The following is an 11,668-nucleotide window of genomic DNA, read 5'->3' on the forward strand; positions in this document are numbered from 1 at the left end:
CCTCGAAATCAGCTGTTTACTTATCGTTTACTTATGCTAAGAGATAAGCCATTTCTTTTACACACAGAGCCCGTCCTACTGCTTCTCGTGAGCTCATTCGTTTATACATTTTAATTAATTACGGAATAAATATTGAGAAAATTTCAAAATGGTATATAACTTTTATGATTATTTTGACCCGTACACGGCGGTTGCTCGATCAGTTACCGGAGACTCTTGTATATATTCCTCGATTCCTTCAAACTATTCAGAAAAAGAAAAAGAAAAATAAAGAAAAAAAAAAATCGGAGATGAATAAAAATTACACTGCAAAAATAGCCCCGACTAGTTGCTTGATTGAGAAACTTTCTTCGTTTCGATTGAATGGAGTCTTTCATATTAAAATTCGCGTCTTGAGGAGGCGGGACGACGACTGTGGAAGGAATTTTTCATCGGAACGCGCTTTCATAAAAAGAAAAAGCGTTACACCCCGGATAATTGGATCCTTGGTGGCGCGGATCGCTGGTTCTTTTCTGCTTGCCGTGTGAAAGAGAGGAGATTGTGAACGAGAAACGTCATCGTCGTCGTCGTCGTCACGTTTCACTCGATGTTTCCCTCGACACACGTATATAGACGCATTTACAGCGCGTCGTGTCGCGTTCTTTCTCGCTCGTTCGGTCGCGAGACGAGGGAGAGAGAGAGAGCGCGCTCCGTGCGGCGCGTTGCAAATAAAGCGGACTCTCTTTTCACGCGCTTCACGACTTCTGTCTCATCGCACCTTTGAATGTTCCAATTACGCGCGTCGCGCGCACCTCTAATCACGAACGCGACGACATGCACTCCGTTCTGCTGCCCCTCCCCCCCTCCCCGGTGCAGTGAGTTCTCCAAGGAGAGAGAGAAGGCAAAGGCGCGAGGCGACTTTCACAAGCTCAGGGAGAAACAGCAGATCGAGGACGATCTTAGGGGCTATCTCGACTGGATAACGCAGGCGGAGGACATCGAGCCGGAGACCGACGAGCCGAAGATGCAGGACGGAAAATGTATGTATGCAACGAAGGGGCCCCGCGCTCTCTTCCTCAATTTGAAATTCAATTTTCGGACCCTCGAAATAAAAAGTGCGCAACGCGCGAGATAAGCTCGTGTCGGGCAATTCGATGTATCCGCGTTTCGCATTAATAGCAGCTCATCTGAGCTACAGTCGCTCAGTGATTTTCCAAACGCTTTATGAAAGCGACGAGGGCGTAATTACACGTTTGTCCGCGGGATATTTAATTTCACATCAAGGGAAATAAATTCCATTTATTTGCGCGATCTTCCCAAATATCGCGCATTAGTGCAAAAGCGCACAGAGAGAAGCGCGCAAATTAAATTCGGGAAGTTACATTAAACCCAATCTCCCGCGAGTTGAAATAACTTTCTCTCTCTCTCTCTCTCTCTCTCTCTCTCTCTCTCTCTCTCTCCCTCTCTCTTCAGGCTGAATATTATTCTAGCCGAAGTATGCTAATTAATTGACTGAGTTTCAACGTTGAATATTACATAGCCAAGCAACAAAACGAAATGGAGAGCACAGACCAGTTGGAGGGCGATGAGGAGGGTATCCAACAAGAGTCCATATGGAAGAAGAAAAAGAGAGATTTGGATAGGTAAGGAGATAAAGAAAAGGATGAAGTTTCAATCCAATCTTTCGATATTTTTCCTTTAAAGTAATGTGTGCTCGTACAGAGTATCATAAACTTAAAAAGATATAATTTAAAGGGATTCTCGTATATATGGCCTTAAGAGGATTCTTCTTATATACAGGGTGTCCGGTAACTGATCGAGCAACCGCCGTGTATGGGTAGAACGGGTCAAAATAATATCATAAAAGTTATATACCATTTTGAAATTTTCTCAATATTTATTCCGTAATTAATTAAAATGTATAAACGAATGAGCTCACGAGAAGCGGTAGGACGGGCTCTGTGTATAAAAGAAATGGCTTACCTCTTAGCAACGATGAGTAAACAGCTGATTTCGAGACAGAGTAACAAGCGACATGTATACGTTACTTCGCCTCGAAATCAGCTGTTTACTTATCGTTGCTAAGAGGTAAGCTGTTTCTTTTACACACAGAGCCTGTCCTACCGCATCTCGTGAGCTCATTCGTTTATACACTTTAATTAATTTAATTAATTAATTTAATTAACTTAATTAATTACGGAATAAATATTGAGAAAATTTCAAAATGGTATATAACTTCTATGATATTACTTTGACTCGTTCTATTCAACACGACGGTTGCTCGATCAGTTACTGAACACCCTGTATATGGTCTCTTAAGAATCAAAAAGAAAATATTGTAAGCGCAATGTTGTTTCTCTTCATTAGAAGAGAAATTTTCTTTTTCGGTGAAAATTTCCTCTTGGAATATGGGATTACGGGAAATAACACCTTGCAACTGGAGATCTCTTTCTTTCTTGGCGTTTGGTTTTAAAATCCTCTTGAGATTGTAACATTTCTCTCTCTCTTTCTCTCTCTCTCTCTCTTTCAGAGGATCCCACTAAAAATGAGATTATAATTTTCTGTACGACAATTTCGCGCGTTCGACGACCGCAACGGACATTTACGCGCGGTAATAAGTTTCCGCAAGAGAGATTTCCGCGAATTCTTTGTAGCTGGGAAAACCGTCATATTTTTTTCCGCGTTTGCATGGGAAATGAGCGCTGCTAGAGATCAAAGAGTCATCTATCCGACAAAGAGCCGGTAAGCATTCTGTGTACGAGCGAGTGTGGTGTTTATACTGTACGCGGCATTGTGCCGCGAAAATTCGCAGAGTGAACAGACGGATGAGGCGAGCCTGCAGGAAAGCCGTGAAGTCTCAGGTCTTCTATTGGCTCATCATAGTTCTGGTTTTCTTGAATACCGGCGTTCTCGCCACGGAGCACTACGATCAGCCGCACTGGTTGGACGACTTTCAAGGTAAATACCGTTGGCTGCTGGTTAGCGGAAATAAAGTCGACTCGTTCGAGACCCGTGTTTGCTTTTAATTATAAGTCGTCCTGGCGCCTCTGGTAATGTGCGTCACGTAAAGCGAAACTACCCTCTTTTCTGCGCAGATATCACGAATAAGTTTTTCATCGTGCTGTTCTCCATGGAGATGATGCTGAAGATGTACAGTTTAGGCTTTCAGGTGAGCGAACAATTATCGCGTCGTTTGAATAGCCCGGGTGTAGAAATACTCTGTTTATATCGACAGCGTTAGAGCTAGAACCACAGTCGATGGTCGATTTCACGTCTTCTGACGTGCACGCTGGTCGACAGGCTTCAGGCAGTTCAATTCACTACATGAACCGCTATCATGCATTGGAAGATATACGCAGTAAACTGAGCTGCCTGCAACATGTCGGTCAGCATACATGTCAGAAGCCATGAATTTGTGCATTGTGCAATTACAGTCCCTTAACCCTTACAACCCGGAAAGCCACTGTAGAGGCGTGGCAGCAATTTTGTGGAACACATCAACAATTATTTTATTATTATTATTATTAACTTTTTCTAGATTAGCAAAAAAGAATAACTTAAAAAATTTAGAAACTTCAAAAATTATTTAAATAAGCAAAGAACAATGCAATAAGTACACAAATATATTTATACCATGCAAATTGTTAATGTTAATATACTTTGAAATTTATGCAAATAATAATAGACATTTTGTTTTATATTTTGCACGAGAGCCTGTCTCATTATCATATTACATATTTGTATAATTTCTTGCCAAAAATAAGTAAATTAGTTTTTCCATGACTTCTAATACAAGAAAAGGTTTTTGTATGATTAAATAAAAAGAATCAATTTGGAAAAATAGTTACAGTACGATCTGGGAAGTTATTGTAATGGCGCGGCATGGGCTTTTTTACTAGTCTATCCTTTGATGTGTATAAAAAGATTTTAGTTCAATGTAAAAGTCAGGCAAAGAAACCGGCCGGACTGTAAGGGTTAATAGAAAGAGATGCACGTATTTTTTCAAGCGAACGACTGCGACCTTCAGGCATCATCGTTTACTTCGCAGGGTTACTTCGTCTCGCTGTTCAATCGCTTCGATTGCTTCGTCGTGATCGGCTCGATCAGCGAGATGATCTTTACAAATACACATGTGATGCCGCCTCTTGGCGTTTCCGTACTCCGTTGCGTCCGGCTGCTCAGGGTATTCAAAGTAACAAAGTGAGTATGACAGATCCAACCAGACTCCAATCTCTCCGCGAGTCAAAATTCTCTCCAGACCCGTCGCCAGAGTCACCTTCCAGTGTGCTCTCACTGAACTTACGTAATCAGCCTCTACCGTATATGATATCACTCCCTCTTTTATTACAACGGATACAAAGTATTCCCCGAAGGGGAATGTACGAAATGTGTTGACAGTCGTAGAATACACGCGAGCCGCGTTTGCCTGTTTGTTGCAGATATTGGAGATCACTGTCGAATCTGGTGGCCTCCTTACTGAACTCGATACAATCGATCGCCTCCCTGTTGCTCCTACTTTTCCTTTTCATCGTCATCTTCGCTCTTCTGGGCATGCAGGTAGATTGAACGCCGGTGCAATCAGACACGCGGCCGATCATCACGCGAGAACGCGACTCATTTATTCTTCAAACGTTTCTTCCTCAAATAGGTCTTCGGTGGAAAGTTCAATTTCAGCGATACGGAGGAGAAGACGCGTCACAACTTTGACAGCTTTTGGCAAAGCTTGCTCACCGTGTTTCAGGTATCTCGTCCCGTCGTTCCGCGCGCACAGGCGGGAGGAGGGGAAAAAAGCAGAAAATAGAGGAGACGCGGCCGCGCAATTTCGCGCGCGCTCGCGTGCGTTCAATTGCGCCCGCGAAATTACATTCTTGATTTATCGCGAAAATACTAGCGGCTCCGCGCGCGCGCCTCACGCTGTTTTCACGCTTCTATTTTTCCTTTCCGTTTCCCACGTTTCTAAAAGCGATATGGTGTATTTGCGTCCCGCGCTTCCAGATACTGACCGGCGAGGACTGGAACGCCGTGATGTACGTCGGGATTCGAGCTTACGGTGGCGTCGCCAGCATCGGTGTGCTCGCCTGCGTTTACTTCATCATCCTCTTTATATGCGGCAACTGTATCCTTTTGTCATCGCGGTGACATCCCGATGAATAATTGTCGCGTTTGGTTCGATATCGACCCGCTCGGATCTAAATTTTAATCGATCCTTGACGAAGATAGCAACGTAGATATCCTCTTGAACGTGTTCTTGGCTATCGCCGTCGACAATCTCGCCGATGCCGAGTCCCTGACTGCCATCGAGAAGGAGGCCGAGGAGGAGGTGAGTCTCGCTTTAATGTACTCGCGATACATTATGTATTAGATCGCCGATGATTTCGCGGGCGTAATGCGCGCGCGAATTTAATATGTATATCGCGGCGCTTCATTAGATGCCTGTCTCGACGCTCGTGCCAATGAAATTCATATTAAGGAGTCTTATCTTTTCATCATTTCTCTCTCTCTCTCTCCTTAATTAAGGATTCATAGCCGTCGCGTGTGACATCGAAGTCACGCTACATCTCAAGAAGCTATAATTTACGTTATAATTTTTCAAAGTTATAATTTTTGCGATTATTTGGAATACATGTACAAAGTATAACCGTCGTACAGCACTTTAAGCGTATTCCATTGTTCCACATTTATATCCGAGCTGGATTCGAGGCGGAGGATCTAATAAAAAAATGTATCCATACTTCTTGAATTTCCGCAAACTAAGCTTCAGAGAATCGAACGAATAAAACGACATTTTTCAACTAATTTCAGGTGAAGTATACGTTACAGAAGAATTTTAATGGAAAACTCGGTCACAAAAATATATAATATTAAAAATGGGAAAATTGCGATATGATTTCCCCTCGACATTTCAAGATCGATTACTATCGATTACACGCTGGAAAAATTATTTTTGTATTTGAAACTAAAATATGTGCTACATACGATGTAGGTTGGCATTATTATGTTTTTATTTGTGCCAAGTAAAACGTATTATTGAGAAAGCAAAGTACACATAGCGGCAATTAAATTTGTTGGTTGCGGTTACCAAACATTTGGTGGATCCCATTTCGACTAAATTTTGGCTCGGTGTACCAAATATCCGTTCCAATAACGGAATCCTCCTTTTTCAGAGCATGATCGAAAATATCGACGTTACTAGAGTCTTATACGATGGTTCTCACAGATACTCTCTCTCTCTCTCTCTCTCTCTCTCTCTCTGTACACACATATACACAAAATAACACTGACGTACACGGTCCGAAGTGCTTCTTATATAGCGGCTTTCTTTGCTATTGAACGCCACTTGATAATCTCTTCACTAAATTAATGAACCGCGTCGAGAACATCGATCATTTCTCGTCGTAAGAAAGGTCTTGACGTGAGGAAGCGAATAAATTCAAGAGTGCATTATTCTGCTGATGCTTCAGAATCGCACAGAACTCTTCTGTATGAGCAGTTTCTCTCGCATTTCCATGAACGATCAGGCTGATTTGGTCGCGCGCGCGCCTCTCATTGGAGAGCGAAGTGCGTATTTGCATCGCGCGCGAAGCATTTACGACAAGTGAGTATCACGAGGCGCATTATGGATACGGCGAGTCCGCTCGAATGAGTTTGCAGGCATGACAACAACGACGACGACGACAAGACGACGCTCATCCCTCCGTGAGGGATAAATGAGTGTCGTGTTTAATGCTCGTATAAGGGCGATAAAAAGGATGCCGTTCTAATTTTCTCCTTCTGCCACGTCGCATCGACACGCGTGAGATACGTCTACGCGTCGCGTTTATTGTCGCACCGGGATATCACCGCGCGAAGTTCATTATACCGGTGACATATTAGTTTGATCGGAAAATACAGGAAAAAAGAGTGTAACGAAAATTACTATATAAGGAGCACATATTGGATACGCAGGATTGGGAAGTAAAATATTGCTTGCAACGTCCTTGCCGTTACAAGTTCCTGTTCAGCTTCCTGTTCAGTAACGATTTGATAACGGCGTTTTCAAAGAGCCAGTGATAAAAGTGCCGGAAATTGTAAGGACTCGTAACTCATAAACTCAGTAACGATAATACGATTCAGTAACGAGTTGCTTTCAAAAAGTAACTTTCCCAAACCTGCATATATATGCAAAGTGTCTCAGAATAGAACCTCCGAAGCTCTCGTGGAGGTATAGTGCGGATTAAGGTGAACATAAAAGTTACCGTTTTGCGATATTCGTAATAATTATCAAGATATTAATTAAAGAAGATTTGTGAACGATCAAATATGGTAATCAAATATGGTAATCAAATGGTATCAAATGAGCTGTAGTGATGATGTCTGCTGTCGTGTATATTATATGCATCATTATCATAAATTCCAAAAACTATAACTCCATTAAGTTACAGTGTAAAATATAACTTTCTTGAGTGTAGCGTGACCTTTATCGGGGGCAGCTATGAACCTTTAATTAAGACACCGATGAAAAGACAATTTTCTTGCGTTTATAACGACAAGGATATCTCATTTCTCACGCAAACATAAGCCGAGATACAGCATTATCTGAATTAATACTGGTGTCACACGAAGAGGCATTAGAAAAGCGCCCGTTTCCCTTATCAGATGCCTACATATTGCAATTCATGAAGTTATGAGGAGCAAACAACGCGCTTTTACTCGTAAAGTTGTTCAAAGCCGCAACAGCAAAAGTTTAAAAGCTGATTAAACCATGCTTCCTCCATAACAACCGAACGGGCTTGATGAAAAACTGTTGAATGCGAGAAATTATGATCCTTATTAGATGTGCATTTTTAACATACGAATTTCCTACACAAAATCGCGGAGAAGAGTCTAGGATACTTTGTATATATTTTTTTTAATATACCCAATTTTTACCGCGTTTATTCAACGTGTATTGCGTGTCCAATGTTACACGTCAAAATCCAGGGCCGTTACTTCGCCTCGTAGTAATTTCGCGTGCGAAATGATGTTACCATAACGTGTAAATTAATACGTAACTTTCGCCAACGACTCGCGCTTTTTCTCAGTGACAATAGCGCTGAAGTTACGCGACGAAGTAGGATGTGTCGATACTACGGATCGAACGTACGGCGAACGGTGCGATACGTATTGTTGTTTACGGACGGCTCTTTTACAAGCGGTAAAAGAAGTGTGTCGCCTTCCTCCGACGCGAGCTACATTGCGCACAGCCGGCTCGCACTTCCAAGTCACGAGATCGCGGCAATAGAGAAGTTTACCGTTCCCCCCGCCCTCCTCCCTCCTCTTTCTCCTTCTTTATTCTCTCCATCTCGTTCTTTCCGCCGGATCAAACTTTTTATCGCGAGTACATCTGTCGCATTCGTCTTTCGTTCGACTTTACGCCGCGTGAAAACCAACGTCGTCGAGCATCCGTGTTTCCATATAAACGCGACTTTACTTCCATTTTGCGCTAACGAAATAATAATTGATTGGCGCGAATTCGATAAACGCTTCGCGATAGTAACCGTAAGTCAAATATTTACCTGTGCCCCGTTATTTACGCTTGCACTCGTGAAAATGCGTTATCAACTCGCTGGAAGGGCGCTGTATAATAATAACATTAATCGTCCCGGAATAATGTTAGCTACGGGATTTAATTAGTTTCAATTTATTAGAAAAGGGCAAACAGTGTATTCCGATATTATCCAACTGTTGTTCGACCCAACTGTTGTTAAGCCGCTGAAACTCTCGTTTGCTGATGAATCTTTTAATCCATTGTTTCCAAATATAATTTGTTTTCCCTTTTTCTTCTTTTTTTAAAGAGAACATTCATGAATTTTATATCGCGCCATCGCTGGAACTCTGCGGCGAGTAATAAAGTAGTATAAATGAAACTGAAGTTCAAAATTATATTCTATCGATTGGATTAAACGACGCGGTCTGACCGTTACGCGTCTTTCACTACTGATCGACGCGCGCGATCTTACAACCGCCGCAATAAATAAATTATTTTGTATTGTGTAAATTATTTAATATGAAATACATACTCTAATGGCTTCTGTTTTAGTTTGATTACACTGCACTGAGAAAAAAATGTATTAAATTTAAAAGAACGTTTGTTTGGATACGACAGTGAACATATTTGTTTAAATTAAGGAGAGAACTCCATGTAAATGTGCCGAAAAATAGGCAATCTTTAGGGATTAAAAAAAAACTATTCGATAAATCTTTTTGAAACTTTTAGTATATTTAAATGCACACTCAAAGAATTGGAAAACATTTTCTTTGAACAATAGCAATGGATATTTTGATGGTTAATAGAGGTCGAAGTCGGAAGCCTCTATTTTATCATTGACGAGGTGAACTTGTGTACACTCTAGCGATCTTAGTTTTAATTCTGCAACAAAAATCCTAAAAGATTTGTTTTTTATAATAAAAATTACGAGAAATGAACCTAAACTTGTTAAAAAAATTGGAAATTTAGTGAAAATAAACGACGGAAGAAAAGGTTCAAATTTTACGGAAAATGTTCATTTTAATCGTTTAAGAAAAATTGTTTAAATAAATAAATAAATTAGTTACATATAGGTTTATTCTATTACAAAGGTAATAATGTATATGCACACATAAACGCAACGCAATTGATTGAATAGTTTTTGAGTTTTGATGTACGCAAGTTGCGAAAAAGTAGTTTTGAGAAAAACGCGTTTAAAATTAACGAAGCAAATAAATAACAGTTTTTGGAAACTTACGGCTCTTTTCGACTATTCTGCAATTCCAGCTCCATACAATAGGCCCTCCGTTTCCTCGAGAAATTGGTTTTCTGCAATTTTTTTCTGTTTACGAGCTGTTCGAGTCTCCTTTGTGCTGTTATGAGTTTGGCGCTCCTGTCTGCTCAATCGCTTGCTGTCCAATAAATCGGCGTAAATCTTGCATTGCTGGCCAATTTTAAGTTCCAAGACATCCATCATTTTTAGCATTGCAGAATAGCCCTCGTTAAATATGCTAGCAGCAATATATAAGCAGCTATTTCTATTATTTTAATGCCAGCATGTAAATGTTTGGGAGCTAGTCGCCAGATCATTGCATTTAGACTGTCATTAGCATTCTGTGTATGTCCTCCCAAGCACCTCTCGGCCACTGAGAAACGTTAAAATCTATTGTGTAAAAGGGATTAAGTCGAGAAACGGAATGGCTCCGGCCAAGACGGGCGGCTCTTATACTTGCGCGCGGCGCGGATATAAACGTATCCGTAGTGCCATTAATACTTCGAAATGGGCTCTAAAACTTTAGGATTATATTCTCCATATAACAAAGATTCGATTGAAGTGAAAAAAAAAAAATCAATTTTTCCAACCAGTTACATGAAGTTCTTCCCTTAAGTAATTATTTTTAAAATCAAAGAAAGAAATTTATATTTAAAACTTCTTTATTCAATTTTAGAAAATAATTACTTTATTTAAACAAATATTTTCACAGTCGTATTCAAACAAACGTTTTTTGAAATTTAGTAAATTTTTTTCTCAGTACTTCACCTGTGTATTAGCTCTTATAAGCCTTTTTCGCTTTCTTTGATCTACGCGTAATTTCTTTGCTACATGAACGAATTTGTTTAGTTATTAACTTCATAATTTTCTTCACAAAGTTATAGGTTTGTCGAATCAACTGATTAAAGCTCCTGGTCCCTTGTCATTAATTCTTGATTAATGACGTCAGAAGCGAGAAAATACAGATTCAATATTATTGTGGAACACGAAATCAAAAGGATATATCCATAAAGTGACCCTTAGGATCGATTAAGCACATTTGTGAAATATTCGGAAAACTTTCCTTTCACTCGAATAATCAATGAAGTTCACCGTAAAATTAACGTGACATATAACCTACATTCTCTCATTATTTTGTCACGTTAATTTTATATTTATTTATTGACTGTTAGAACAAAAGGAAAATGTTTGGAGTATTTGAGAGATGTATGTTTATTGATCGATTGCAAATGTCGTTTTTTGGATATATCTTTTGACTTCGACGTGCAGGAATTCTGGGCATGCATTTCCATGTTTCTGACGTCGAATCAATCGAAATAGCCGCGTCTTAATTTTTTTTTGTACAATAAATCGTTATGATGGCTTTAATTTCTTTGTTATCCTTTCCTTATCCGGTATAATCCACGTTAGTACGTCCCTTGAGCTTTTCATTTATTCTTGCGCTTTAATATCGCTGACGGTCGTTTAGCGCGGATTATTCAACGATATTCTACTTGCGGTAACTCCCCCTGTCTCTGTTTCCTGCTTTGCAGGCCGAGAAAAATAAATCTCACAGCGGTTCGCCGGCGCGGGACGAAGTCAGTGGTGAAGTCGGCGATGACGGCGGCGAGGGAACCGGAGGAGAAGACGAGGGCGCCGGTACTGATCTCGAACACGATCCTAATGAGACAATGGATGATTACGAGGTTGCACTAGATACCGAAACGTAAGCTCCCTCATAACGTAACATAAATTATAACTAAGGACACACATTATTGCCATAATGAGATCAATGAACGGTATTATGCGTCTCCGCTTGTGCTTATTATCGTGATAATATGCGGCAATCTTTGTAAATGTCGATAATTATACGGCTCAAGGATTGAGAATACGTTTGATGTGTGAAGCATCGATTCTCTGAGTCTTTGTGGATGACGTCTCGATTCTCAAGC

General features: G+C 40.5%; 1 protein-coding gene across 11 annotated transcripts in view; it reads left to right on the plus strand.

Annotated features, from left to right (window-relative positions):
• Nucleotides 1-11,668, plus strand: part of LOC116847012 (muscle calcium channel subunit alpha-1) — a 120,108-nt gene that overhangs the window by 58,856 nt on the left and 49,584 nt on the right. For all 11 annotated transcript variants that reach the window (XR_004378636.1, XM_032821557.1, XM_032821548.1 and 8 more), the window contains 10 exons: nucleotides 856-1,019; nucleotides 1,520-1,622; nucleotides 2,792-2,937; nucleotides 3,075-3,148; nucleotides 4,028-4,179; nucleotides 4,419-4,536; nucleotides 4,628-4,720; nucleotides 4,975-5,095; nucleotides 5,208-5,299; nucleotides 11,270-11,442. Coding sequence is in view for 10 of the 11 variants with exons in the window: in XM_032821557.1 (XP_032677448.1) it covers nucleotides 856-1,019; nucleotides 1,520-1,622; nucleotides 2,792-2,937; nucleotides 3,075-3,148; nucleotides 4,028-4,179; nucleotides 4,419-4,536; nucleotides 4,628-4,720; nucleotides 4,975-5,095; nucleotides 5,208-5,299; nucleotides 11,270-11,442 (1,236 nt within the window). In the remaining variant the exon portion in view is untranslated. The remainder of the gene's footprint in view (nucleotides 1-855; nucleotides 1,020-1,519; nucleotides 1,623-2,791; nucleotides 2,938-3,074; nucleotides 3,149-4,027; nucleotides 4,180-4,418; nucleotides 4,537-4,627; nucleotides 4,721-4,974; nucleotides 5,096-5,207; nucleotides 5,300-11,269; nucleotides 11,443-11,668) is intronic.

The sequence above is a fragment of the Odontomachus brunneus genome, unplaced genomic scaffold (assembly GCF_010583005.1).
Source record: "Odontomachus brunneus isolate Ranch 3 - 2012 unplaced genomic scaffold, Obru_v1 Obru_scaffold_072, whole genome shotgun sequence".
Taxonomy (NCBI): Eukaryota; Metazoa; Arthropoda; class Insecta; order Hymenoptera; family Formicidae; genus Odontomachus; species Odontomachus brunneus.